General features: G+C 48.1%; 2 protein-coding genes across 2 annotated transcripts in view; both read right to left on the bottom strand.

Annotated features, from left to right (window-relative positions):
* Positions 1 to 274: 274 nt before the first annotated feature.
* On the bottom strand, positions 275 to 4,287 carry rpia (ribose 5-phosphate isomerase A (ribose 5-phosphate epimerase)). The gene is made up of 9 exons (XM_047014806.1): positions 4,007 to 4,287; positions 3,137 to 3,197; positions 2,813 to 2,868; positions 2,507 to 2,566; positions 2,120 to 2,184; positions 1,918 to 1,986; positions 1,583 to 1,724; positions 1,060 to 1,159; positions 275 to 925 (listed from the first exon to the last, which is right to left on the bottom strand). The coding sequence occupies exons 1-9, from the start codon at positions 4,208 to 4,210 to the stop codon at positions 828 to 830; spliced, it is 855 nt and encodes a 284-aa protein (XP_046870762.1). The 5' UTR covers positions 4,211 to 4,287; the 3' UTR covers positions 275 to 827.
* A 166-nt stretch (positions 4,288 to 4,453) lies between these two features.
* The window catches only part of slc4a11 (solute carrier family 4 member 11), a 34,486-nt gene continuing 11,809 nt past the window's right edge, over positions 4,454 to 27,130 (bottom strand). The window contains exons 4-20 of the mRNA XM_047050473.1: positions 26,352 to 26,395; positions 25,763 to 25,991; positions 19,637 to 19,718; positions 19,304 to 19,427; positions 18,604 to 18,813; positions 16,529 to 16,613; positions 16,321 to 16,446; positions 16,104 to 16,217; positions 14,897 to 15,029; positions 12,182 to 12,255; positions 11,874 to 12,078; positions 11,113 to 11,219; positions 10,837 to 11,002; positions 10,187 to 10,360; positions 9,614 to 9,809; positions 8,235 to 8,404; positions 4,454 to 6,676 (exon numbers count right to left, since the gene is read on the bottom strand). Coding sequence (XP_046906429.1) covers positions 6,610 to 6,676; positions 8,235 to 8,404; positions 9,614 to 9,809; positions 10,187 to 10,360; positions 10,837 to 11,002; positions 11,113 to 11,219; positions 11,874 to 12,078; positions 12,182 to 12,255; positions 14,897 to 15,029; positions 16,104 to 16,217; positions 16,321 to 16,446; positions 16,529 to 16,613; positions 18,604 to 18,813; positions 19,304 to 19,427; positions 19,637 to 19,718; positions 25,763 to 25,991; positions 26,352 to 26,395 — 2,306 coding nt within the window. The 3' untranslated portion in view covers positions 4,454 to 6,609. The remainder of the gene's footprint in view (positions 6,677 to 8,234; positions 8,405 to 9,613; positions 9,810 to 10,186; positions 10,361 to 10,836; positions 11,003 to 11,112; positions 11,220 to 11,873; positions 12,079 to 12,181; positions 12,256 to 14,896; positions 15,030 to 16,103; positions 16,218 to 16,320; positions 16,447 to 16,528; positions 16,614 to 18,603; positions 18,814 to 19,303; positions 19,428 to 19,636; positions 19,719 to 25,762; positions 25,992 to 26,351; positions 26,396 to 27,130) is intronic.

Consider the following 27,130-nt stretch of genomic DNA (forward strand, 5'->3'; position numbering starts at 1 on the left):
ACTATCGTTATACTTGTTTGGGAGGGGGAGGGGGGGGGGCTGAAAATCCCCACTACTGGATCTGCTCTGATTATTTTGCAATGGATAACTTCATAAACACAATCAGATCCACCACACGACGATTTATGATAGACTTGGCGCCCCCTAATGGAAAGTAGGTACATTTCTTATACAGAAGCACAAATTCAGTGAGCATAGCAACACAATCCTCTGACACCAAGGTGAGAACGTGTTAATGGTGCTTTAAGAATCACAAGGGAAAACACCACAAACCAACAGTCTTCATGGTTATTTATTTGGTCCTGTATTTAGCTGCAACACAAACCAGTGTACAGCAGCTCAATCTCATACTACAATCTCAAATCATCACAGTTGAATTGGTAGGAGAAACTTAACAAAACGCTGGTGCAAAATCATAAAACATCCTCAAAAATTGAAGTGACAAAACCACAATCTTAAATTTCTTGGAAGCTACGATATGAAACAAAAATAAGGCATTGTGTGTCATGGTTGTGTGCCTGAGGCTAACACATCAAGTTAATTATGAACAAGGGTTGTAATCTGCAACTCTGTCGTCAAAGACAAACCACTGTCTTTCTACAACACCCAAACTTGAGAAAGGTTGCTTATTTTGTATGGTGTTGAAACAGGTTTGGCCATGACAAGGCCTCCAGCAACAGCTTGCACACAAAGAAACCACATGCAAGCAGACAGGCACAGAGGTTCAGACATTCAGAGTACCGCTCGGGGAAGGGGGAGGTCCTCTGAGGTCCTGCAGCCGACTGGGCTGCTCCTGTGGAGGAGGAGGTTCGGATGCTCTGGACAACTCAGTTAACTGGAGGGTCTCTGGTCTTCACACTCCCGTCCTCCATCCCAAAGTACACCCTCTCAGCCATGCCCACAAAGAGCCCCGTCTCCACCACACCTGGGGGAGGGAGAGAGGGAGGCAGGCAGGGAGGGACAACATAGCAAGTGATCAGTTAGGAGAATGAAAGAGCAGATCCTGGTCCTCTTACAGCGGGACACGCAGGGAACAGCCCGTCTGACCCCTGACCTCACCTGGGATCATCTTGATGGCCGTATTGACCTCCTTCCAGTTCTGGGCGTGCTCAAACTTCCAGTCCAGGATGAAGTTGCTGTTGTCTGTCACCACGGGGCCCTGGGACAGAACACAGAACCCTGCTGAGAACACGCTCAGCCCCGTATCCAGTAACCCAGTTCTAGTCAGGTCCAACCCTCAGTGGTCAACCAGAGCTCTGGGATATTTTAATATGTAGCACGGGGTAACATTCGGTGTGCTTTCCCCCCTCCCTCCCTCTCCCTGGTCTGAACTTTATAGTTACAGTGCGACCCTGACAGACTGTAGCAAACACCAAGAGGACAAGGACAAGCAATAGCAAACAACACACGCCCAGCCATGGACAGGAGCAGAAACCAGGCAGGCAGGGAGGAATGGGGAGAGAGAAAACGAGGGAGCGAGAGGAAGAGAGAAAGGAAAAGAGAGAAAGAGAGAGAGAGAAAAAGAGAGAGAGCGATAGAGAGACAGAGAGAGAAACAGAGATAGGGGAGAAAAAGAGCTCACTGCCTTGCTGACGGCCATCCTCAGGACGGCCTCCCCTCCGAAGCGCTGAGCAATGGTCCTGGACACGGGGACATAGGCTACAGGCAGCACCTCAATGGGGACGCCCTTCTTCCACTGCTGACCCAGACACTTGGAGTCCTTCCTGGCACACACACAGGGACACATGCAGAGACACACACACACACAAATAGACACAGAGAGAGACACACACATGCAGGGAGAAACACACGCATGGAGACACACACGGAGAGAGACACACATTAACCTCACATTCCAAGCCACATCTAGTTAATGTCTTAGTATTTCAACTCTCTGTCAAATACACACACACACACCTGTAGTCAGCGATGACAATGAAATGTTTAGCACATCCTGCCACTATCTTCTCCTGCGCCAAACAGCCCCTATTATGAAGAGGGGAAGACGGGGAGGAGTGTGAGAAGGAAAGATGGAGAGAGGAGCGTGAGGAGGAGAGGAGCGTGAGAGACTGCTGTGTTGTTCTGGGATTTGGAAGGCAGACAGGCTGACCACACCTACCCTCCTCCTTTAATCAGGGTGAGGGCAGAGTCCACTTCATCTGCCCCGTCTATCGCTACATCCAGCTGGGGGGGAGGAGGAACAGGGAGAGGGATGGAGGAGGGGGATGGGGAAGGTGAAGAGGAGGAGGGGAGTGAAACAGAGACAACTTATCAGGCCAGCACACAACGGACCACCAGATACTGCTGACGCACATCAACATGTCAAATAGATAGTAGAGTGCATAGTCTACAGCAGATAGCAGTAGTAGAGAGCAGACAACAGTGGGTGGTGGTGTGTAGTAGACAGTATGAATAGAGTGTAGTAGACAGCATGGAAAGAGTGTAGTAGACAGTATGGACAGAGTGTAGTAGACACTAGACAGTATGGATGATTAGGCTCCAGTACCTCTGGGTGGCGGTCCAGGTCTGAGAGAGGGAGGCCATGCTGCAGGATGAGCTGACGAGCCTAAGAGGAGATCCACACAGCCTTACTGACACACACAGCCTTACTGACACACACACAAAACAAAGATAGAACCCTAACCTCTAGTGATAGAACCCTAACCTTTACTGATGGAACCCCAACCCTCTAGTGATAGAACCCTAATCCTGTAGTGATAGAACCCTAACCTCTAGTGATAGAACCCTAGCCTCTAGTGATAGAACCCTAACCTTTACTGATAGAACCCTAACCCTGGAGTGATTAACTCACCTGGAAAGAAGTGGGGACACACACTATGTTGAGTTTCTCCTGACGAACTCTTTCCGCTGAAACAACGTTGCAACATCGTACTTAACATTATAACGTCCCCATCCAGAACATACTTCACATATGAACATCCCCATCCAGAATATATGATTGTCACAGAACATCGCATCATATCCTCCTTTTCACACTTGAAACACGCGATTAGATATAAATTAATTATTCCTGAAGTTAAATGCAGAAATCATCCACACACTTCAGAAATCACGATGATCTGTAGTTTGTACATGGACACATGTATCCCCACAAAGAAGCCTGAGCAGTCCTCACCTAATCTGTCCACTGCATAGACGATGGTGGATCCACTGCCCACTCCCAACACCTGGTTGTTCTAAATGAGGAAAGAGAACGTAAATTTGAAAATGAAACCACACAAAACAAAACACACAAATACACAGCTCTGTAGTTACGTAGTTACAAGTACAGTAAAAATTCAAGGATCAGCCGTGCATAGTTCTAACATTATATCGGTAGTTGACGTATGATAAGTGCAAAATAACAAGGCACCGTCGGAAATATATCTGCTACCATGCACCGTGTGACAATAACATTTGTGATAAGAACGGACAAATTCGCATTTATCCCAAGAAGTGATATGCAGCAGGTTTTAATGACAATGAAAGACACTTGATTACACCAGATGCTTCTTCCTGAAAACGTTGGTTGCTTGACAGCTTGCTAAAGAATTATTTGGTCATCAGGTTCACGCAATTCACAATAAACAATCTTAGTCTTGAAAAGGAGATCTCTTAAATCACTTACGTAACGTTAAAACCACATTAGTAGCTAGGTGATGGCAGAGTTAGAAAGGTTGAGTAAGGTTAACTTAGCGAGCTACACTACAACGTATCCGTAAGGGATAACGGATAAGAACTGCACTGCGCTTAATCGTAAACTGTAGAGTCCTCATCTGCATACTTTTATTTTGTATTATACCAGTTTTGCTCTGTAGTACAAAGTCATTTCGCAGATGCTGGACGTTCCTAATTATCGTTAGTTAGCGAGCTAGCTAGCTAGCGCTCCCGTACTGCTGCCTTGCAGATTATTAGCTATCTGAGAAACCCATCTCACAAACATTACATAGCGATGGCCGCAGAGTACATGCATCTAGTCATTAAGCTATACCCTCACGTTTCTCACCTGCACATGGTTGTCCACCGCGGCGTACCCGGCCAGTTTCTTAGCCTCTTCTGCCATGACCACCGAGTCACTAAGCCCCGTCAACAATCGCACGTGCTTCACAGCCTCTAGATTCTGGGGATACTTCCTCCCCGAAGAGGCGGAAAACAGCCCAGCGTGGGTGTGACCAGAGCCGACCCACCTCTGCAGTCGTAACATGAACATGAGAAGGTCCGCAGCCTCCCAATGCCATTTACTTTACGGATGAGTGTTGCTAAACATAGCGAGTTCGTAGTTGTGTTCCTGCTAGCAGTCAACTAAACTATATACCGAGTACAGTCAGCATCGTAATCTGCACATGATTTGGATATCTGCGAATCAGTTGGGTGCGCATTAGAGCTACGTTCAGAACAATTTCTTAACGTTGACGTTTTAAAATCTCAACAAAAGTTCAAGGGACTACCGTAGTAATCATCACTATTACTCTTTATTTGGCAAACAGCTTAAGATCTCTTTTTCAGTGTACAGTATATACCATAGTAAACGAACACATTCTGTTTGATAAACGTTTATCATCTTTTAACATTTTACAGCTTACAAATATAGCTGATCTTTTTGACAAAATTACAGATCTGTTTCACACCTAAATTATTCTATATATGCTATATAAAAATCCACAAATTATACATTCATGATTAGAAAAAGTATATAATAGTAAAACACCACAGTAAGTAACCTCAACAACTCAAATTGGGAGGTGTAAGGTTTCACAAACAGATACAAATCTTGACTCAATCTGAGGGAGTTGACTGCAATTGAAATGAGGAGCCTTAAAGATTTCAAGGAACAACAACAACAGCCTACTGCCATATAAGAATAATATAGTAGCCTACTGGCTCAGATCTGGTACAAAGTTAGAAACGAATACCTTGTCATGGACCGTGTGTATAATCGAAAAAAACTAAAGTTTGAATGGCAAACTGTAGGCCTACATATTATTTACGTAGCCTAATACATATATCTCTCACCAGCGCTGTGTTAAGGATTAGTCAGGGGATTATGGAAATGTGTTCAGCTCTTTCCTGTAGCCTACTACCTTGGGTGCCTAATGAGCCATTTATTTATACTTGACTTGAAACTGAGATCTTTGTTACATCATTAAAACACAGTCAACTGCCTGGGAAGCTGCCATTCTTCAGGGAACTATAACCACAGTAATAAAACATGTTATTCTCCCTTACATGCTCAAATGAATGATCGCTAAGAATGGAATGTAACTTGTACCATTGGTATGAACTCGCTTATAGCATCATCCTGCCACCTGCAGGTCTGCAGTGGTGCACAGTGGGACAGCCTGAGACTGGGACAGCCGCGGTTGGGATTGGATGCATTTGGGATGCATTTAGACTAACAGTATTGCTGGATTCACGATCACGGTAGGACAGTGTCGTGAGTGAGTTGTCTCTTGCAGGACTTGCAGCATTATAAACTTCTTCTTTGTACATGCCTTGTTAGGATAACATGTCATCACTAGATGTCACTACGATGGCTGTATATCAAAAATCCAGTTCTTTAGCAAACAAGAGTGCAAGTGTGTATAGTATAGAAAACATCTTTTTTTTGTTACTAAGATAACTTCTCATGACATCTGGATTATATGACGAGTTTTGCAAGCACTAATCTGATCATAAACAGGTTTACTTAAAACAGGGCTAAAACAGACACGCACAACTTTTGTGTTTGAACGACCAAACAAGCTTCACCAGGAGGTCTGAGCCCGAACCTTGATATGGTTGGAAGGATTTTAAGTAAACACTAACACAAAGCCCTATGTAAGAAAGATATTCAGACAGACACATAGATCAAGTTGGGAAACAAAATGAGGGAAAATATTATATTATTCATAAACAATAATATAATTATTTCCAAATGAACAAAGTAAAAACTTTACTGTTGATTTGATATGCCCCTTTCATCTTAAGGACAAACACATTATGAGAAATAAATATCTATTTAAATTGCTAAAATATTTGTGTAAATCGGCATAATGTACATTATTTAACTAGATCAAATTTGGTCTGACATATTTTCTTATAGTTCAGTGGAATGTATTAAGCATTAGATATTTGGGGTGATTGCTTATCCTCCACCATAATGTGATGCTTGGTGTGAGAAAGAGAGAGAGAGAAAGAAAGGAGGGGAAAAATAACATTGTATTATCTTCTCATTGTGAACGTTGCTACCCCCCAAAATCAACAGGAATCGAACTGAAATGAGCGGCACATCCTGCTGCCTCCATGCCAGTCGTGGCAACCCTAACGTCTGAAGGGACGTGAACATCGCCAGGTGAAGACCACAAGGCTGCGTGAGCGCCAGGGAGCCAGAAACCACTCTGGCTGCTCTGCAGTCTTCTGCTAGTCTCCTCTGCCTCCTTTCCTTCTCTCTTTAACTCCTTCCTCTTCCTCTGCTCCACCTCCTCTGCTCTCCGCTCCCCCCCCCCTCTTCCTGTCTTCAGTGCTGCACCACCATGGATGTTCTATTCTATTACAAAATTAAACAGTCTCTATTTACCTGCATTTAAAAATACAAATCCCAGGTGTCTGTTCCCCACAGTCTCTATCTAGCTACATGTGTTGGGCGTCCATAATATCCAGGTATTTGGCCTGAATGATGTGAGGAAGCACACAGTTCCTGTGGAGAAAAACGAGACAAGACTGTTAGCTGCAGGAGGTTAATTCCCAGAGGCCTGTACTACCCGGCAGGTGAGATTAGAGGCCTTTACTACCGGCAGGTGAGATTAAAGGCCTGTACCACCCTGCAGGTGAGATTAAAGGCCTGTACCACCCTGCAGGTGAGATTAAAGGCCTGTACCACCCTGCAGGTGAGATTAGAGGCCTGTACAACCCTGCAGGTGAGATTAAAGGCCTGTACCACCCTGCAAGTGAGATTAGAGTTCTGTACCACCCTGCAGGTGAGATTAAAGGCCTGTACCATCCTGCAGGTGAGATTAGAGGCCTGTACTAGCCTTCAGGTGAAAATAGAGGCCTGTACTAGCCTTCAGGTGAAAATAGAGGCCTGTACTAGCCTTCAGGTGAAAATAGAGGCCTATACTAGCCTTCAGGTGAAAATAGAGGCCTGTACTAGCCTTCAGGTGAGATTAAAAGCCTGTACTACCCGGCAGGTGAGATTAGAGGCCTGTACCACCCTGCAGGTGAGATTAGAGGCCTGTACCACCCTGCAGGTGAGATTAGAGTTCTGCACTACTCTGAAGGATTTGGGGTTAGTGAGGTAACTTCAGGTGTAACCCTTGGATTTTGGTGTCGCGACGGTGGTTCACTTGTCTCATCACCATGGTAACTTCTGCTTCTCGAGAGCAAATTATGTTCAAGATAACTGATCAACACGTATGAAAGCACCGCTTACTGACCAATCAATTCTGTTAGAAAATTGCATCATCGTTCCTAGAAGGTCCTGTGACCTTGGTGCTCACATTCTGGAGTGGGTCTCTTAGGAAGATTAGTTTTTAGAGTCCGAAAATACCCTTTGGGCTTCCTCTGACGAGAATCTAGCCTATATGAAAGATATAGATTCTCAGTGGAGGAAATCAGTGTCAGCTTCTTGAGCCTTATGAGCTCATAACCTTATAAGATTGCCAAGTAAGCCTACTTTCAGGGTTGAACTATGTTTTATATTTGTTCTTTATTCGCTTCCAAGACCGTTTAACACAGCCAGGGCTTTAGCTAGAAGAATGAGGTAAAAATGGTCTTACACACCATCAGAATACATGTGGGAAATACACATGACTGTCAGATGTACTCCTGCATTAATGATGGGGCAGTGATATTGATCAGCCCACTCATTTATGCATTCCCACAATCGGCAACTTTCCGCCAGATTTTCTTTCCTCCCTGTGGGAGAAGCAATCGTGTTGATTTTAGCCTAGATTATATATTTTTCATTCTTCTTATTTGTTTATTATTATCGTTTTCGCATCTTGTATAAAAGAGGCAATGTTTGAGATTGGTCATATGGAGCAAACATCGCCCCTTTTACGTGAACGCGCTCATAGCTAGACTGGGAAAACCTGTGTTGAGTTAACGAGTTGATAACCACCGTGGTGACACCTCTGATGTCTGATTGTGGGAGTCAGGCTTAGTGTAGCCAGCTAACAAAGAGATATCCTGGCTCTGTTGAACGTGCTCCATGGTATAGGTCTGTGGCCTGTAAGGATGCAGTGGGCCCCCAGTACCTGATGGGAATGAGCAGGGCCATGAGCACAGGGAAGATCATCTTGGTGTAGGGCAGTGGGTACATGCCAAACGCACACAGCACCAGCAGCTGCACCATCTGCAGGAAGGTGAAGTAGTGGATCTTTCTCTGGGGGACCTTGCGGATGTAGTGGGTGGGGGGGTAGGAGGTCTGGTGTGTGGGGGGGACAGAGAGAGAAGCTGAAGAGAAGACTCATATACACAATAACTTGTGGTCAGGTGTGTTGCTGTCAGGTGTGGTGTGGTGTGGTCAGGTGTGGTGGGTTGTGGTCAGGTGTGATGTGTTGTGGTCAGGTGTGGTGGGTTGTGGTCAGGTGTGATGTGTTGTGGTCAGGTGTGGTGGGTTGTGGTCAGGTGTGGTGTGTTGTGGTCAGGTGTGGTGTGGTGTGTTGTGGTCAGGGGCCCGTTCGTCGTAAGGGTTGAAGCTAAGTTAATCAATAGTCCCATTAGCCCGTTAACATTAGCGAGCTAACTGAGAACCGCAAATATCGGTTCGTCGACGGCTGATCCGCATCCAAATCATGTGGTTAATTTCAATCAGGCTGAATTTATCAGGGCAAGTGCACGAGCACGTCCTACTTCAAAAGGCAGGAAAGGTCGATCACCAAAACCGTGATTTTCTAACGATATGATGGCGGAAAAGACGAAAGAGAGCGGTGATATTCTCACCATCTGAGCAATATTATGAGTCTCTACGAAGACAATAAGCATCTTATCATGGCCGCTGCCAGAGCAAGACAGGCAGCTTGGCAAATAAATTGCCGATAAACTATGCGTAATTTGGTAAAATGCATAGGCTCATCTTTAGTGCCTTATTACCCCAATCAATCAGATCACATTTCTTTAAATGTGCCCGCTGGCAGTAGGCTTAATGGAAATTAATCATCAAATGAGATCTTGCTAGCGAAAATAATATCAACTATTTCAGAATAAGTATAAAAACAAGGCCAAAGAGTATCTAATCGATACGAATTCATAGACACTTATGAGGATATATGTAGGCCTACTGAAAGCGCTTATATCATGTACGCCTATGTGTAAATCCCTCTTTGATTTCATCAGGTGTGGTGTGTTGTGGTCAGGTGTGGTGTGTTGGGGTCAGGTGTGGTGTGTTGGGGTCAGGTGTGGTGTGTTGGGGTCAGGTGTGGTGTGGTGTGGTCAGGTGTGGTGTGTTGGGGTCAGGTGTGTTGTGGTCAGGTGTGGTGTGGTGTGGTCAGGTGTGGTGTGGTGTGGTCAGGTGTGGTGTGTTGGGGTCAGGTGTGGTGTGTTGGGGTCAGGTGTGGTGTGGTGTGGTCAGGTGTGGTGTGTTGGGGTCAGGTGTGTTGTGGTCAGGTGTAGTCAGGTGCTTTCTCCCCCCCACCTGTTCCTTCAACAAGAGAGCCATGCGGTCACACATCTGGTTCCCGTCAATGGAGGTGAGGGCGATGTAGAGGAAGAGGCCATACAGCACCGGCTTGGGGATCCACTGCAGGGGCACGGGCAGCAGGAACACAGACACGCCGATGAAGATGTTGGCCGCCAGCGACGTCAGCCTGGTCTCCTTCACCTGGACGATGCTGTGGAGGCACGCTGGTGAGGGGGGACACACTCAGGGACACACGCTACCCAGCCATCCAGCCTATCATCCGTCCATCAATCTATCGCTACATTTATATCCATCCATCCACATTTGTTGTTGCTTTGCATGAGGAAAAGGAGGAGAGACACAGACAGGAAGAGGAGGAGGAGAAGGAGAGAGAGGATAGTGACAGAGGAGCAGAAAAGCAGGAGAGAGAGAGAGAGAGCAGAGAGACAGAGAGAGGAGGAGAGAGAGAGAGACAGAGAGAGGAGCAGACAAGCAGGAGAGAGAGAGAGAGCGGAGAGACAGAGAGAGGAGGAGAGAGAGAGAGACAGAGAGAGGAGCAAACGTGTAGCTGAGGTGCCGGTGTCTCACGTCTCGTAAAGGTGTCCTCCCTCCACGTGTTGCTCCACCACGGCCAGCTGCCGCACATGCAGGGGGGAGTGGGGGAAGGCGGCATGCATCCATGGCAACCCCAGCACCGACATCAGCATGTTGATGAGTCCTGAGAGCATCAGGTCCCAGTGGTACGCTGTGCCTTTCAGCAGCCTGCGCACACACACACAGATACATACACACACAGACACAGTTTTTATACCAGCTTCTACACATATGCAGAATGAACACGCACTCCTTTCTCTCTCTCACAAACACACCATTCTGCACGCACTTCTATGCATTAATCTTGCACGCACGGACGCGTACACTCACCGGTGCACACACAGACACATTTAAAGAATGTCCCTCCCCCAAGGTTGTGTGTTACTTTAGTAATTGTTCTCTTTTCTCTTTTCGTATACAGTGCGCATGCACAAGTAGGACACACACACACAACAAAAGCCTCAAGTCTTAAACAACCTCCACATGAAAGGACATGCAGACCTTCAGGATGTCGCGGCACCGAAGCCATGGCTACAGCCTTCTGTCAGCAACATGACAGCAGCTGTCATTCTCCCCCCTGCCCCCCCCCCCTGCCCTCCCCCGACCTCCCTTGACCCCTCCCCGAGTTTCAGAAGCACTCCTACCGGTTCTCCGGTGCATTGGTCAGCGACACCACGATGGTCTGGTCGATGAAGATGAGGATGGCGAGGAGCAGGCCCAGACCCATGGCACTCAGAACGTTGATGGCCGACAGCTTCTCAAACGGAGCCAGGTTGAACATGGGGGTGTTTTTAAAGTTGAACACTGGAACTGTGAAACATAAACACTCACATAAGCCCTATGGAGAACTGATGGCGTCGAGAGACAGAGGATGGAAGACCGAGAGGAGGAGGAGGAGGAAACAGAGGAAGACTACTGACGCTCTATGTCGTTGAACAGGTAGGATCCTATAAAGGAGCACAGCAGGATGGAGATGGGCAAGGCACAGTCTGACAGCATCTCCCTCACCTTCACATGCAGGAACGGACTGAGACAGAGAGAGAAAGACAGGGACAGGGAGAGAGAGGGGGGAGAGACAGAGGGGAAAATACAATTACTTTGGACAAGGACAATGACTGCAATTCTGACACTACTTACTTAAGAGTCCAGTTTTCTTAACACAATTTAATCGGAGCCACAATGATTTGATTACACAAAAACAATCAGAGAGGGAATTGTTTATACGTTTATTAAATCAGTGTATGCTGTAAAGCCTTAATGATACCTCGTGCTATGTCTGACAGGGGTTCTTCTAGGTCAGTCTCAGTACGATGTTCTGCACACTAATCTTCTCTGTGTACCCTGCATCCTCCCTCCTACCCTCTGTGTCCTACGCTACCTCCTTCCCCTTTCCTTTTACCCCCTACAACCTACCTCCTTCCCCCTGCCTTTTACCACTTGCGTCCTCCCTCCTACCTCCTACCCTCTGTGTCCTACTTTACAACTCCTACCCCATACATCCTACCCCCTCTCACCTCCTCTTAAACTGGTACAGGGTGTACCCCATCCTCCCTCCTCCCCCCTCCCTCTCACCTCCTCTTAAACTGGTACAGGTTGTACCCCATCCTACCTCTTCCCTCTAACCTCCTATTAAACTGGTACAGGTTGTACCCCATCCTACCTCCTCCCCCCTCCCTCTCACCTCCTCTTAAACTGGTACAGGGTGTACCCCATCCACAGGGTCCCCAGCATGAGCAGCAGACAGAGGACAGGCCTCTCCCGGGTGCACACGATGGTCGTCTCCTCCGTCACGTTGACCCCCAGCTGCCCCCACCTGTCCTGCAGCGGCTGGGAGGCCCCCATGCTCCCATTGGTCAACGTGGGGGAGTGGTAGTATTTGTGAAAGACTGAGGAGAGAGCATCGCAACAGTGATCCGTCAGGTCAGCATGCTAATATCGCCAGGTAGAAGAAGGAGCAGATGTCAGGGGTTGTGGTGACGTGCAGCTTACTTTTGATGGTGCCTTTTAACGCGTCCACCACGAACGCTATGGAGATGAACAGAGCGATAATCTCCTCGGTTGACCTGCAGCATCACAATGCCCAGAAATGTGGTCAAGTGATGTCATGACATGAGGTCAGTGACGTCCTAGTAACATGTGGACAATCTTGAATTTAAAAAGGTATACAGATTTATGACAGAGAAATTGAAATTGCACAATTGGCAGATGACACCATCATCGCAGGCACAGTTAATTCATTTAGTCAGCTGGATCAGGAGATCAAGTTCAAGTTCAAGTCTTTTATTTGTCAGGTGCACAGAGCAACACAAGGTTAGACTGGGCACTGAAATTCTTAAGACAAGACAACGCAAGCACTTGGCATAACATAACATATAAGTACACAGAACAAATTTACATCTATGCTGAGCTTAGATAAGTGAACTTCCTAAATATACAGATAGCAATAAATAAACGACTATACTAACCCTAACACTAAAACTTCCTAAATTACAGATGTCTTATACATCCCAAGTCCTTATGTTTTTTTTTATCCCCAATCATATATTTAATAAGATTGGTGGTCTTTCTTTTGTTTTAAATTTAACTATGCCCCTACCAAATTACCTGTCATGTTGTCCACATTTCACCAACAATGTCTTCTTGCATGGAAATTGTGTTTCATTCACAACTTCTCACCTCATAAAACAGTCTTTGTTTGATAGATCTGGCACTATACTGACATATTAACAATTTCTGTCGCGTCATGGCCTCCCAGTCCCATTTGGGGAATTTAACTCACTCACTCAAGCTATCTCTAAGGGGTTAATCCAACTGATCAAACGTCACCCTTTTGGTATGGACAATGCAACACAGCATCAATTACTTTTGAATGGGATTGATGTGACAGACAGAGTGTGATTCAACATATTCACCAGATCTTTCAATTCAGAAAAAGAATAACACCTAGAAGGAAATTCTACTGGGGATCTTTGGTTCAGGATATTAACTGGTAAGAAGCTTGGCTGTTACTGAGTAAATACTGTACCACAAATAAGGTAGAGGAGGCTCACTTCTAAATTTGACATCAAATGTATCCAGTGAATGTCAATATGGCAAAATATACTGACATAAGCTCTGCTTGTTCCTTTAGTGACAACAAAGATGAAACCATGTTGCATCTCTTTTTTGAGTGTGAGAAGACAAAAACGTTTATTAAGGACTATTATTATCATTTTAAATTCTCTTACTGCAACTTTTATCATGAGAACCTGTGGAATACTTTTTTACTCTGCAAACCAAATTTGTCCTCCACAAATATCTACAAGGACAGTCATCGTCTTCAATGTCTTTAAGCTAAAAATGGACTCGCTTCTTAATTCTCTTTGTTTTGTTAAAAATAACCAAAATAATTATAGACGTTTATGTCTCTTCCACAGGGTTGTGAAAGGTTAATTCATTCTTTCCTCTCTGTTCTGTCATTATTATTTTTCTGTTGTTGTCATTGTTGTTTTCTCTGAGTATGTTTTAGTGTACTGCTGTTACAATACAGTGTATCGGTACACTTTGGGTTTCTGTATTGTCATATATATATATATATATATATATATATATATATTTTTTTTTTAAGAGACCTAGACAGTGATGTCATATGTTGTCAAGGACGTCATAATAATTTGTAGTCACTAATCAGTGATGTTATAGTAAGATGTAGCCAGTGCTGTCATAATAGCTAAATACCTAGACATGTGGTCAGGTGTGTCATAGCAACATGTAAGTGATGTCATAGTAACATAAAGTCAGTAATTTCATTGTAGCCCAATACCTAGACATCTGGTCAGCGATGTCATAGCAACATGGTCAGGGATGTTATAGTCAGTGATGTCATAGCGGCACAATGACCAGACTTGTCCTCAGTGATGTCACAGTAACATGTGCTCAGTGATGTCCCAGTAACATGTGCTCAGTGATGTCCCAGTAACATGTGCTCAGTGATGTCACAGTAACATGTGCCCAGTGATGTCACAGTAACATGTGCTCAGTGATGTCCCAGTAACATGTGCCCAGTGATGTCACAGTAACATGTGCCCAGTGATGTCACAGTAACATGTGCTCAGTGATGTCCCAGTAACATGTGCCCAGTGATGTCACAGTAACATGTGCCCAGTGATGTCACAGTAACATGTGCTCAGTGATGTCCCAGTAACATGTGCTCAGTGATGTCCCAGTAACATGTGCCCAGTGATGTCACAGTAACATGTGCCCAGTGATGTCACAGTAACATGTGCCCAGTGATGTCACAGTAACATGTGCCCAGTGATGTCCCAGTAACATGTGCCCAGTGATGTCCCAGTAACATGTGCCCAGTGATGTCCCAGTAACATGTGCTCAGTGATGTCCCAGTAACATGTGCCCAGTGATGTCACAGTAACATGTGCCCAGTGATGTCCCAGTAACATGTGCTCAGTGATGTCCCAGTAACATGTGCCCAGTGATGTCACAGTAACATGTGCTCAGTGATGTCCCAGTAACATGTGCCCAGTGATGTCCCAGTAACATGTGCCCAGTGATGTCACAGTAACATGTGCCCAGTGATGTCACAGTAACATGTGCTCAGTGATGTCACAGTAACATGTGCCCAGTGATGCCACAGTAACATGTGCCCAGTGATGTCCCAGAGGCCCGTGGGATCGGGGCTTGTGTGATATTGCAGGCGAACCGGCTGACCTCTTGAAGAGCTTGACGATCAGACTGGCGTTGAAGATTCCTCCCAGGATGAGGAAGAAGCTGTTCCACAGGCCGATGCACGCGTAGAACGCAGTGAAGTTCAGATCATAGTCATCACAGATCCCTCGAATCACTGCAGGCACACAGCAACATCACCGCGGTCACACACACACAGCAGAGAAGCCTGACCATCACATCTTGGAAGGTGTAGCCTAGCGTGATTCCCTCGCCCCCCTCCTCCTCCTCATTCTGTATAGGGCATCCAGAATCATATGGGTGTATGGTGCCTGCCTGTGTGCTTGCTACACTATAGCCCTACCAAACAACCTAGATGCTACACATCAGCAGGGAAAAAGACGCCTCATGTCTGCTGCTAAAAAACACATCACTCTGACAGAGAAAAATGACACCCTGGGGAAGATGCAAAAATATGTGAAGAAAAAAAAAAAGCTGCAGCATTTGATGACTTCATTTAGACTTCAAAGCAGCCAGACTACTAAACGACGACACAGGCAGACCAATGAATGAATGAGATGTTTCCTCTGGTGTATTTGTGTCCAGATGAGTGAAGATTTCACAAACAAACCACGGTTTTACTCAGACAAACACTCCTGGTAATGGTCTCCAATCAGGCCCACCAGAATGGGCTTAGTGCGATCCTATCACAATGACTTCAAACATCACCAGACCACATCCAAATAAACAAGTTCCATATTAAAACTGCATCTTGGCATCACTGGCCATTAGTGGATCTCCATTCCACAGCTTCCAGCAGTCAACACAACTTAAATTCAAAACAAAACAAATACAATAATTATAGACCTATATAAGTAAATAAACAAATAGCCAAATAAACCTCTCTACTGTAGTGTATTCCCAGCTAGGTCTCCCAAAGCCCTGGGGAACTACTGCTGCCTCTCTGAGTTTCAGACACCATCCACTGACTATCCCCAAACACTACTGGCATTTATCTGATGGAGCGGAGGCTTGAGTGTGAGGGAGGGAGAGAGAGAGAGGGAGGGGGAGAGGGAGAGAGAGAGAAAGAGAGAGAGGGAGGGGGAGAGAGAGAGAGAGAGAGGGAGGGGAGAGAGAGAGGGGGAGAGAGAGAGAGGGAGAGAGAGAGAGAGAGATGGAGAGAGAGAAAGAGAGATGAGAGAGAGAAAGAGAGAGAGAGATGGGTGAAGGTGAGGGAGAGTGTGAGACATACCAGATATGTAGATAGCCAAAGGAGCCGTGGTGAGAGGCACGACCAGAGGAGAGCCTGCAAACAGGGAGTAGATGATCCCTCCGATGCTCTGACCCACGATGGTCTTCTGGACGTCTGGGGACCGCAAGCACGGACCCTTTAGAACACAGTCGCGTGTGTGGTGTATGTGTGTGTGGTATGCATGTGTGGTGTGCATGTCTATGATGTGTGTCCCTACCAATCTCGCCACGCGTGCTCTCGTCGTTGAGGGAGCCAAAAGCGATGGCAGGGAGGAGGATGGCGATGTAGAGGAAGATGGCGGTGGTCATGTACTTCAGCAGGGACTTGTTGCTGCCCACAACACCTGAGGAGACATACGTCCGGTCACACCGGGTAGAGGAGGAAGAGGAGGATGAAGAGGAGGAGGTGGAGAAGCCCCAACCTACCGTCCGTGAAGTCAGAGGGGTAGAGGGGCAGCCTGCGACACAAGTCATCGTAGATTCCTCTTCCAGCCTTGAAGAAGTCCTTACACTGTAAACAGACAGTCATGTAGCACTGCACACTGGACACTGCTCACTGGACACTGGACAGAGCCAGATACACCATGGAGATACCAACTTGTTCATCACGATCCATTTGTTTTGTTGGAACAACAGCAGTGCACACCAGCTGCAGCTGGGAGAACTACAAGGGGCGTACAGCAGGAGGGCCCTGAGAACCAAACAGTGGCATCATGCACCAGGAGGTCCAGCACCTGGACAGGGTTTCCATTCTCACGCTGTATGTTATCCTGCTCATTGCTCAGCTACTTACTGAAGAAAACAATCACTTGACGCAAACATGAGCGTTTAACCCTTGTGCTGCCTTCGGGTCACATGACCCAAAGGTTCATAACGAACCATCGTTGTGTTTACCCAATTTACCCAATACAAAAACAAATAACTAGAGAGGGTACAATTTCTGGGGAATATGTAGGGTGTGCTTGCTTGCGTCGGTTGCAGAGGGGTCCGTTTTTTAATGCAATTTTTACAACTGATATTTCTGTATATTTTCAAGAACCGGACCTGTATACAGCCTGTTGCCTGTGTGTGTTATATCTTTTTTCTTATTTTTATTTACAATAATGCTGCTTGGTGGTGGTGGTGGTGGTGGTAAATAACAATTGATGTTTGTTATTTGAAGGTGTTTCAGGTGAAAATTCCCCCACAAATGGAATATAAGTTAGTAGCGTCAGTGACTGTGGCTAGCAAGTTAGCCACCATTAGCAGAAATGCTTTTTGAGGTCTATCATACAGGCACTTCTTTTAAGGTCTTTAAATGAGTACTTAATGTGTGTGCTTCTACGAGAGCTTAGTGGGGTTTGGGGGGGGGGGGGGGGGGGGGGGGGGGGGGGGGGGGAGTATAGGAGGGTGAGGGACTGAGGATAAACACCTCTCTTATCTGACATTTATGTGTCTGTTTTCAGACCCCCCCCCCCCCCCCCCCCCCCCCCGAAACGGTGATCTTGATGTAAACACCCTGGAATGCTGAAACAAAAGGCCTCATTTCTCTCAGAGCTGCTTTTACGCTGCTTTTACGAAGCCACACAAGCTCGTCCATTAAAAACCTATACATAATGAAATCATTTATTATTACAAGGGTGTGTGTGTGGGGCAGACTGCCATGGCCCCTGGCCAGAGCCCGGCCCTGCTTTGATAAACAAGGTTTCCCAGAGAAATATTCGTCCACCTGTTTGCCATTCGTCAGAGTGGGTGATAGTGTTTGGGGAAAGGGGGAGGGGGGAACAAAACACACAACAACTTGGCCCCATTTTATTTCTGGAAGTATGAAAGAAATGTTGTGGTGGGTGGTCCTCTGCTAGGCCTGCTAAGGTAGGAGGTGGGCTGAACCCTCTGGCTGGAAGACTGTCTGCCTGCCTGTCTGCCTGTCTGCCTGCCTGTCTGCCTGCCTGCCTGCCTGCCTGCCTGTCTGTCTGCCTGTCTGTCTGTCTGTCTGTCTGTCTGTCTGTCTGCCTGTCTGCCTGCCCGACTACCTGACTACCTGTATGCCTGCAATGTAGGAAGCTCGGAGAGAGGCTGTGAGGATGCTGGAGGCTAGAAGAGCAGCTGTGAGGATGTAGGAGGCTAGGAGAGAAGCTGTAAGGCTGTAGGAGGCTAGGAGAGAGACTGTGAGGATGCAGGAGGCTAGGAGAAAGACAGAGGACATGATGAAGGCTGGCAGAAGTTGATGCTGATTGATTAGAACGAGAAGAGAGGGGGACTGGAGCAAGCAGAGGAAAAGGGGCGAGACAGGAAGGTAGAGAGAGAGGGCAGTAGAGAGAGAGATGAAGAGACAAGAGAGAAGGAGACAGGGAGGAAGAGAAAGACAGAGGTAGAGAGAAAGGAGGAGGTAGAGAAAGAGAGGGAGGAAGAGAGATGGACAGAAGTAGAGAAATGGACACAACAGATATAGAAGATCAACCTAAACCCCCCCCACAACCTAAGCCCCCCCCCTTCCTGACAGGCATGTCACACACACACACCTTGAGAGGTTTGTGGCTGTGGGGGTCCGTCTCCTCCTCCTCGACGGTGGTGGGCTTCTGATTGGCGGCGGTGAGCTGGTGTCTCTGGAAGACCAGGGCCTCCTTGAACTCCTCCTGGGTCTTGGTCTCCAGCAGCTTCTGCCTGAAGGAGATGTCAGAGAACATGGTGGCAAAGGTGCGGCCCAGCTCCATCGCTGTCTTGGTGCTTTTCTGTCAGGAGGAGAACAGGAGATGGAGCAAACACAACGCTCAAAGTGCCACAGTCTTTCACTAAGCTGTGTGAGTTTCTTTGTGTGTGTGTGTGTTTCTTTGTGTGTGTGGTATCTGTGCGTATAAGTGATGGGGATAAGTGCGTGTGTGCGTATCAGCAAATGTGTGTGTGTGAATCTATGTGTGTGTGGGGATATGTGAATGTGTGTGTGTGGTGAAGTGAATGTGTGTGTTTGAGAGCTTCTGCCCCAGTTAATAACATCTCCCAGAAAGGGAGTGGTTGTTCTTTGAAATCTGGTAGCGGCTTGTGTGGGGAGCAGGGTTGCTGGTGGAGGTGTGTATTGTGTGTGAGTGTGGGGGGGGCAGGGATGCTGGTAGTGTGTGTGTGTGTGTGTGTGTGTGTGTGTGTGTGTGTGTGTGGGGGGGTATGGTTGCTGGTAGTTTTGTGAGCGTGTGTATGTGTGTGTGTGTGTGGGGGGGGGGGGGTTACCATTTTGAGGGGGGCCAGGATGAGGATGACGTAGCGGACCTCACAGCAGTTCTCCCCCCAGTTCTGAGGCCGCTCCAGACGAGAGATGCACACGTGCCGCCTCTGCAGACTCTTCACGTTGCACCTTCAACGCACAGGTCACAGGGGTCAGCGACCCCCCCCACACACAGGTCACAGGGGTCAGCGACCCCCCCATACACAGCTCCCACACACAGCTCCTTCAGATGCGGCTAGCCAGGCCTGCTCCTCAGATCACTGTCATTATCATTAACACCCTCAGTCATTTACTCCCTAAAACGCAGGCGCACACACACACACACACACGTTACTTACAGGATGCAGAGCCAGGACTGCTGGTACTGGATCCCTGTTGCCGTGGCAGTGACCCCTTGCATGGTCTCTGACAGCAGGTGCACTGTAAGAACACCACAGGTTAACCCCTGACCTTCACCCTGGCCTTAACCTGAACCCCGGCCCCAATGCTAACCATGACCCCAACCCTGGTCTTAAACCTGACCAAAACCCTATCCCACAGTCACACTGACCCTACCCACCCTCACCCTACCCTAACTCCACCTCACCCACCCTGATCCTAACTCGATCTCGGCAACCTTAACCCTAGCCCACCCTCGCCCTAACTCAACCTCACCAACACACCCTGATCCTAACCCACCCCACCCCCGGACCCCACCTTGAAGGACAAACACAGCAGCACGTCTACATGCACACCACACCACACCACACCACACCACACCACACCACACCACACCACACCACACCACACCACACCACACCACACCACACCACACCACACCACACCACAGCACAGCACAGCACACCACAGCACAGCACAGCACACCACACCACACCACACCACACCACACCACACCACACCACACCACACCACAGCACAGCACAGCACACCACACCACACCACACCACACCACACCACACCACACCACACCACACCACACCACACCACACCACACCACACCACACCACACCACACCACACCACACCACACCACAGCAGGCTGGATGCTCCATCCGACACATACTGGAACACTGAACGGAACGGAGGGTTCACATGGAAACCAAAGATCTGCCTGACGGTTCTGTCAGCGTCGTCTTTGTGATGACTTCCCAGCCGAGGCAGCGACATAACCCCCCCCCCCACACACACACACACACCCCCCCCCAGGGTGCAGAGCCAAAGCCTGGTGTGTTTGTTGTTCTCCTGTAATGACTAGTTTACCGAGTCCAGGAGACATGTTGGGTATCATGAGCAGCTAGCCACATCATTTCCCTATCAGTGTGATTCTCCATGCCCCCCACCCCCACCCCCGTTCCCCCCCATCCCCATCTCATCAATAAGACATTCTCCATTCATGCCAGAAAATGATGGGTGTCGCCATGACAACAGAATTACTGAGCCAGAGGAGGGGGGTGATGGTGGTGGGAGGGGGGCAGAGGGGGTTAGAGGAGGTTGAGAAAGAGAGGGGAAAAAGGAAAGAAGAGACAAGGGTAAGTAGAAGTGTAGTGTGTGTGAGAGAGAGACACAGAGACACAGAGAGAGACACAGAGACACAGAGAGAGACAGAGAGAGACAGAGAGAGAGAGAAGCTCAGAGAGAGAGGCTCAGAGAGAGAGAGGCTCAGAGAGAGAGAGAGAGAGATGCTCAGAGACACACTCAGAGAAAAAGAAAGTGAGAGAGAATAAGATGGACTGGGATTCAATTAATAGCACTCAGCCTGACAGGCATGTCATAATCAAAACCTTCCAATTTATCATTGACGTCAGTGAGCTGTCTGAGTTTCCCCATTTCAACAGGCTAGCAGACTAGTCACAGTCTATACCAACAAACTAGCATGATAGCAGGCTAGTTACAGTCTACCAACAGGCTAGCAACAGTCTACTCTATACAAACAGGCTATCAGTCTAGTCACAGTCTATACCAACAGGCTAGTCACAGTCTATACCAACAGGCTAGTTACAGTCTACCAACAAGCTAGCAGGAAGGCAGGTTAGTCACAGTCTACTCTATACAAACAGGCTGTCAGTCTAGTCACAGTCTATACCAACAGGCTAGCAGGCTAGTCACATAACACACCAACAGGCTAGTCACAGTCTAGACCAACAGGCTAGTCACAGTCTATACCAACCGGCTAGCAGGCTAGTCACATACCACACCAACAGGCTAGTCACAGACCGGACCATCAGGCTAACAGGACAGAAGACTAGTCACAGAAATGTCTAGGGATAGAGCTCCACCACTCCGAGCAGACAGACAGCTCTAATCACACTGGGCTGGAACATGGACAGAGAGAGACATAGCAGTTGACTCAGACACAGAAGGACCACGCTGGACATGGTTATTCATGTCAGTGCGCCTGCACAGCTGCTGCAGGGGTGCGTTTGATGTGTGAGATGTGTGTGGGCAGACTGTCACTGCAGTCCACCTGTCTGTGGTCACCAGGCTGGTCCGGCAGCTGGCCCCGACCGCAAGCCATGAACATGCTGCCACGCTGGACACCGTTTCTGTTTTGGAGATTTCTTCTAGATTTCGTCAGTGTTTGATGTGTTGACACACATTGTGAGCTCACAGAAACACACACATTGTATATGACACACACAACACACTTCAATGGAAAGTGGGTTGTTCTGAGGACGAGAAGCTAGGAGTCTGTTTGGCTGGTCTCCTTTGATGTGACTGCATTGTAGGATTCTTTAACCGAGTTATACACTTGGTAAAGTTTGGAGGGGGAAAAAAACGCTCTCCAATTTATTTTCAATTTTCATAAACTGCATGTGAGGATAATGCTGGCAGAAATGAGCGGTTGTTTGGCGACACAGAGCAGATAGCCGGCAAGACTGTCACGTGACCAGTAACTTCAGACGTCCTGCTTGGAAGCATGACAGCGACGGGAAGGCCCGAGGGAGCACGCTCCTCAGAGCTCAGCGGCTCCGGAGAGTTCCCCACTGGGACGCCTCTCCACTGGACACGATGGCAGCATGAAATGAAACAACAAGCCCTTGAACCCTCGGGATACATCCCACAGCAATGGCAGATGAGTGCACGCTTGGAGAGATGTGCGAGCGTCCCTGAGGGCGGGGGGGGGGGGGCGGGGCCCGAAGCCCTTTCTAGAAAGGGATCAACACTCTCCACCCCTGCTTACACCAGGCACATTACACCACAGCCAATCACAATGCAGAGGACACATGCTAAATAATGTGATTGGCTGATGAGAGGGTCACTAGGAATGGGTCGATTACGAGTAGGGGTAACCTATGGGCAATGGGGAAGGGGGGTATTTGCAGCTTGTCACTGATAGGCTACAACGATATCCATATCAATGCTTAAGGCTTCATCACACCTCAATGGCCATTTTGGTCATTTTGCCCAACAAATACAGACGACTGATCCAGATGAATGGATTTAAACCAAGTCAAAGCACAGATGTTTCAGTAGAAGAGTTTGTATCTCTGGGACATGGCCCAGCGTTTGACTAAGACTCCCTCCGACCAGCTCATGGCTCAATACATCGACCCAATCCTACACAGCAGACGGACAAACACTCGGATGGGGATGAGCTCGGAAGCGGGACACATCACAACCTCATGGTGGCCAATGGTTGACCTCGTCATCCACGTCGCACGGCTTACCGTCGTCAAAGAAAACGAACCTTTGAGACTTGGCTGCACGAGGGGACCAAGGAGAGGGGGAGAAGATTGGATTTAGACATATGGACGGAGAGGAGAGAAAACACTGATTAACTTTGGAATTTTCTGTCGCTGACTGCTCTCTGCACAGAGACACACTCTCTCACACACACTTACACCATACAGTACGTCATTCACACACATGCATATCTGTGGTGAACCAAAGCTTCATTTCCTCCCTTGCTCAGCCTCGTGCATATTAAACACAATGTTCCCGGGCAGCCCCCCCCCCTTGTGTCTGCCATCCGCAGAAGGGAGATGGGATTTTGATTACCGTCTACACACTATTACCTCAAAATGTATTTAATCGATAAGGGTGAAAAGTCAAACTGAAACAAAAGAATTCTCCAATTTAACTGGGAGAATGGAGGAGGGCTGAAGCCCCGGGATCATTTGTCATGTCGGTTTCAACATGAATAAGCAATGAGATGATTTCATTTCTTATTCTGACTTGTCCCCCCCCGGTGGCGGAAGGCTATCCCTGGTGTTTCTAGAGAGTCGTGCTGGAAGGTACGGTTGATAAACACGTACACACAGATGTTTTGTAACACCCCCACCCTTGACACCCCACCCACACCCCCACCTCCACCCCCACCCACCCTAACTACAGGCTTGCATGCTGTGTGAGAGGGAAAGAGTCCTCTTGGATTTTGTTGAATACAACATTTTGGGCATTTTGATTTGAGTCAACAAATAAAGCAGGAGGGAATTATGTAAATGGATGTACAGTGAAGAGCCAGCGAGATCGATCAGAGGTGACAGTAATTTCAGGAGGAATTATAGCACAATCTTCATAAACAGCACCCACAATCAGAGACACAGGGAGACACACAGAGGGAGAGAGAGACATTTTGCAAAAGAAAGATACGTATCAAAAGAGAGAGAGGAAGAACGAAGGGTGAAAAAAAGGGAGAAAGACAAACGGAGTAAGAGAAAGAGAGGGAGGGAGAGAGATAGAAGGAGGGAGAGAGAGAGGAAGACAAGCAGCAGTCTCTGAGGATAGAAGCATAGAGTGATTATTCAAAAGGTTGTCAATCATTCTAGTATCATTATCATCAACTTAGTCGTCACCACCTTCATCACCACAGGTGTTTTGGGGTCAACAATTCAACCGCTTATTTTACTTCTACAGTAGTGGTTCATTTTACCTAAAGAATAAACGGTACTTATTATTGATAAATTGACTTCTTAGCTAAAAAGATTTTCACCAATGTAAAAAAAAAAAAGGTTACTATTTGGGGATATTTCTGTTAATTCTGAAGTGGTTCTAATCTCTCTGCACGTTATCAGGCAGCCAGGGCATGCTACGTCCTGATAAACCCTCTACGCTGCCTCTCCTCCGCCTCTCTACCCTGCCTCTCCTCTGCCTCTAATCTACCCTGCCTCTCCTCTATCTCCCCTCTCCTCTGCCTCTACACCCTGCCTCTCCACCACCTCTACCCTGGCCTGCCTCACTCTCTACTCTGCCTTTACTCTGCCTGTATCCTGCCAAGTAGGAGTCTAGTGTGGTCTGGTCAACTCAGCTTATTGTAGTGCAGCCTAACTGTCAAATGATTCAACATCCTAACATCCTGAGTGGGGCTGTGTTGCTGCAGGAAACCCCTCTAAGTCTGTTAGGAGCATGATGAACCAGAGACATGTGGCTGTGGTGAACAGAGACATGTTGCCATGGTAACTCGGAGACATGTTGCCGTGGGATCAGACAGACAGGAGAAGCTCTGAGAGAAGTTTAAGGAGCAAGTTGCTGTACGAGTTATCGATGACAGAAGTTAATTATCACCTCCTAGATTAGTGTGAGCTACGGACACACAAGCACCTTCTGGCTAGAGAAGTGTCAGGCCAGAGTCTGCTACCCTGACAGGCCTGCCTGCCCCCTGCCTACCCTGACTGTTCTCTTCTCTACCCTGACTGTTCTCTCCTCTACCCTGACTGTTCTCTTCTCTACCCTGACTGTTCTCTCCTCTACCCTGACTGTTCTCTCCTCTACCCTGACTGTTCGCTCCTCTACCCTGACTGTTCTCTTCTCTACCCTGACTGTTCTCTCCTCTACCCTGACTGTTCTCTCCTCTACCCTGACTGTTCTCTCCTCTACCCTGCCTGCCCCCTGCCTACCCTGACTGTTCTCTTCTCTACCCTTACTGTTCTCTCCTCTACCCTGACTGTTCTCTCCTCTACCCTGACTGTTCTCTCCTCTACCCTGACTGTTCTCTTCTCTACCCTGCCTGCCCCCTGCCTACCCTGACTGTTCTCTTCTCTACCCTGACTGTTCTCTCCTCTACCCTGACTGTTCTCTCCTCTACCCTGACTGTTCTCTTCTCTACCCTGACTGTTCTCTTCTCTACCCTGACTGTTCTCTCCTCTACCCTGACTGTTCTCTTATCCATGCTGACTGTTCTCTTATGTACCCTGACTGTTCCATCTACCCTGACTGTACTATCTACCCTGACTGTACCATCTACCCTGACCGTTATTTTATCCATGCTGACTGTTCTCTTATGTACCCTGACTGTACCATCTACCCTGACTGTACCATCTACCCTGACTGTACCATCTACCCTGACTGTACCATCTACCCTGACCGTTATTTTATCCATGCTGACTGTTCTCTTCTCTACCCTGACTGTTCTGTGACCTAACCCTGACTGTCGTCGTATCCACCCGTGTGTTCAGTGATGATAGCGAACAGCGTAGTGAACACGTGGCCATGTCCCGGAGGTGGAGACGGTGTCGCCGTGCTTACCGCTGACCTCCTGCGCCCCGGCGTCGGTGAACAGCATGCTCATGACGTCCTCGAAGTTGCAGGCGGGCTCGGCGGTGTGGTTCTCCTGGCCCACGTGGTGCAGCATCCTCTTCAGGACGTCGTCCAGGGACGCCGCCGTCTCGTCCAGCAGGATGCTGGCCCGCGCCAGGAAGCCGTCCAGGTCTCGGTGCGCGCGCACCTCCTCCTCAAAGTTCATCAGCTTCACATACTGGAAAGGGGGGGGGGGGGGGGGGGGGGGGGGGGGGGTTGAGGGAGGATGTGGGGCGAGACGGGAGAGGGGAGGAAAGGGAGAGAGGAGATGGAGGGAGCAGAAGAGAGATGCAGGGGGAGAACGGAAGGGGAGGGAGAGGGAAGGGAGATGGACAGACAGACAGACAGAGATGTATACAGACATACTAGCTCCAGGCATCTCAGGACAGGACAACACTGATGTTTCTGGTTCAAACAGCAGCACTGAGCCACGTGAACAGCTCCAGTACCAACCCCAGACCCCATGGGCCGGGTCAGAACCAACCCCAGGCCCCGGGGCCCCCAACGGCAGCCATGGAGGTCTTAACAGAATCCTTACCTTCCGAGATGTGTTCAGTAGGACGCAGCCAGAATCATCGGAATCTAGAGGAGGAGGATGGAGAGTGATTACAACCCTGTGGTAGCTGTGGCTGAGGACCGTGAGGTCCACCGCCTCCAGACCAGGGACAAAGGCCTGGAGCTGTACCAGGTCCTGGACCCTCACGTGAACAGCTGAAGAAGCGCTGTGGAAGGACTTGGGACTTGGGAACTGGATTTAATCCTGTTGAAATGTCGAGAGGGTGGCCTCGAAAAGGTTCTTACAGAGCAGGGATTGGGAGTTCTGCACTGATAAGGAAACAACACGCACTTTGTAAAGGAGAAGCTGGTTCCATGTCCTCTGAACAAGTACAAAGGTCTGGAATGATATCGGCTACAGTGAGAAAAGCACCCCCCCCCAAAAAAAAGAAAAAGATCCATTCTGCATTTGCTGCCGCTTGCGCGGCGAGCAGAAAGAGCGTTTTGGGTGCGAGCTCCTTTCATGTGCAGCCAGGGAGAGAGCAGCCTTGTCTTCTTAGTACCTCTCCCTCCCTCGTTGCATAACCCAGTCTTCCCCGGGAACAGGAAGGATGACCTGATTAGGAGACGGGCTTCCCTCTCCTGCTACCCGAGCCAGAGTCTGCTCCGGCAGGAAAGAATCACTCATTCTTCCTCTTCCTTCTCGTACTCTTCCTCTCTGCCATCTCTTTCTCCTTCTCAGAGGGGAGTCCTAGTAACAGAGCGACCATCCTGACGATACCTCCGCTGAGCACCCCCGGGACAGATCAGTCAATTCACGTG

This window comes from Hypomesus transpacificus, chromosome 3 (genome assembly GCF_021917145.1).
Source record: "Hypomesus transpacificus isolate Combined female chromosome 3, fHypTra1, whole genome shotgun sequence".
In the NCBI taxonomy this organism is placed as follows: domain Eukaryota; kingdom Metazoa; phylum Chordata; class Actinopteri; order Osmeriformes; family Osmeridae; genus Hypomesus; species Hypomesus transpacificus.

What these genes read in the sequence shown, in the direction of transcription:
- rpia (XM_047014806.1), bottom strand. Translation starts at nt 4,210, where the DNA reads ATGTTCATGTTACGACTGCAGAGGTGGGTCGGCTCTGGTCACACCCAC. An exon ending in CTATGCAGTGGACAGATTAG is followed by an intron (nt 2,869 to 3,136) that starts GTGAGGACTGCT and finishes ACGTTGTTTCAG; the next exon opens with CGGAAAGAGTTCGTCAGGAG. An exon ending in ACCCTGATTAAAGGAGGAGG is followed by an intron (nt 1,987 to 2,119) that starts GTAGGTGTGGTC and finishes TCTTCATAATAG; the next exon opens with GGGCTGTTTGGCGCAGGAGA.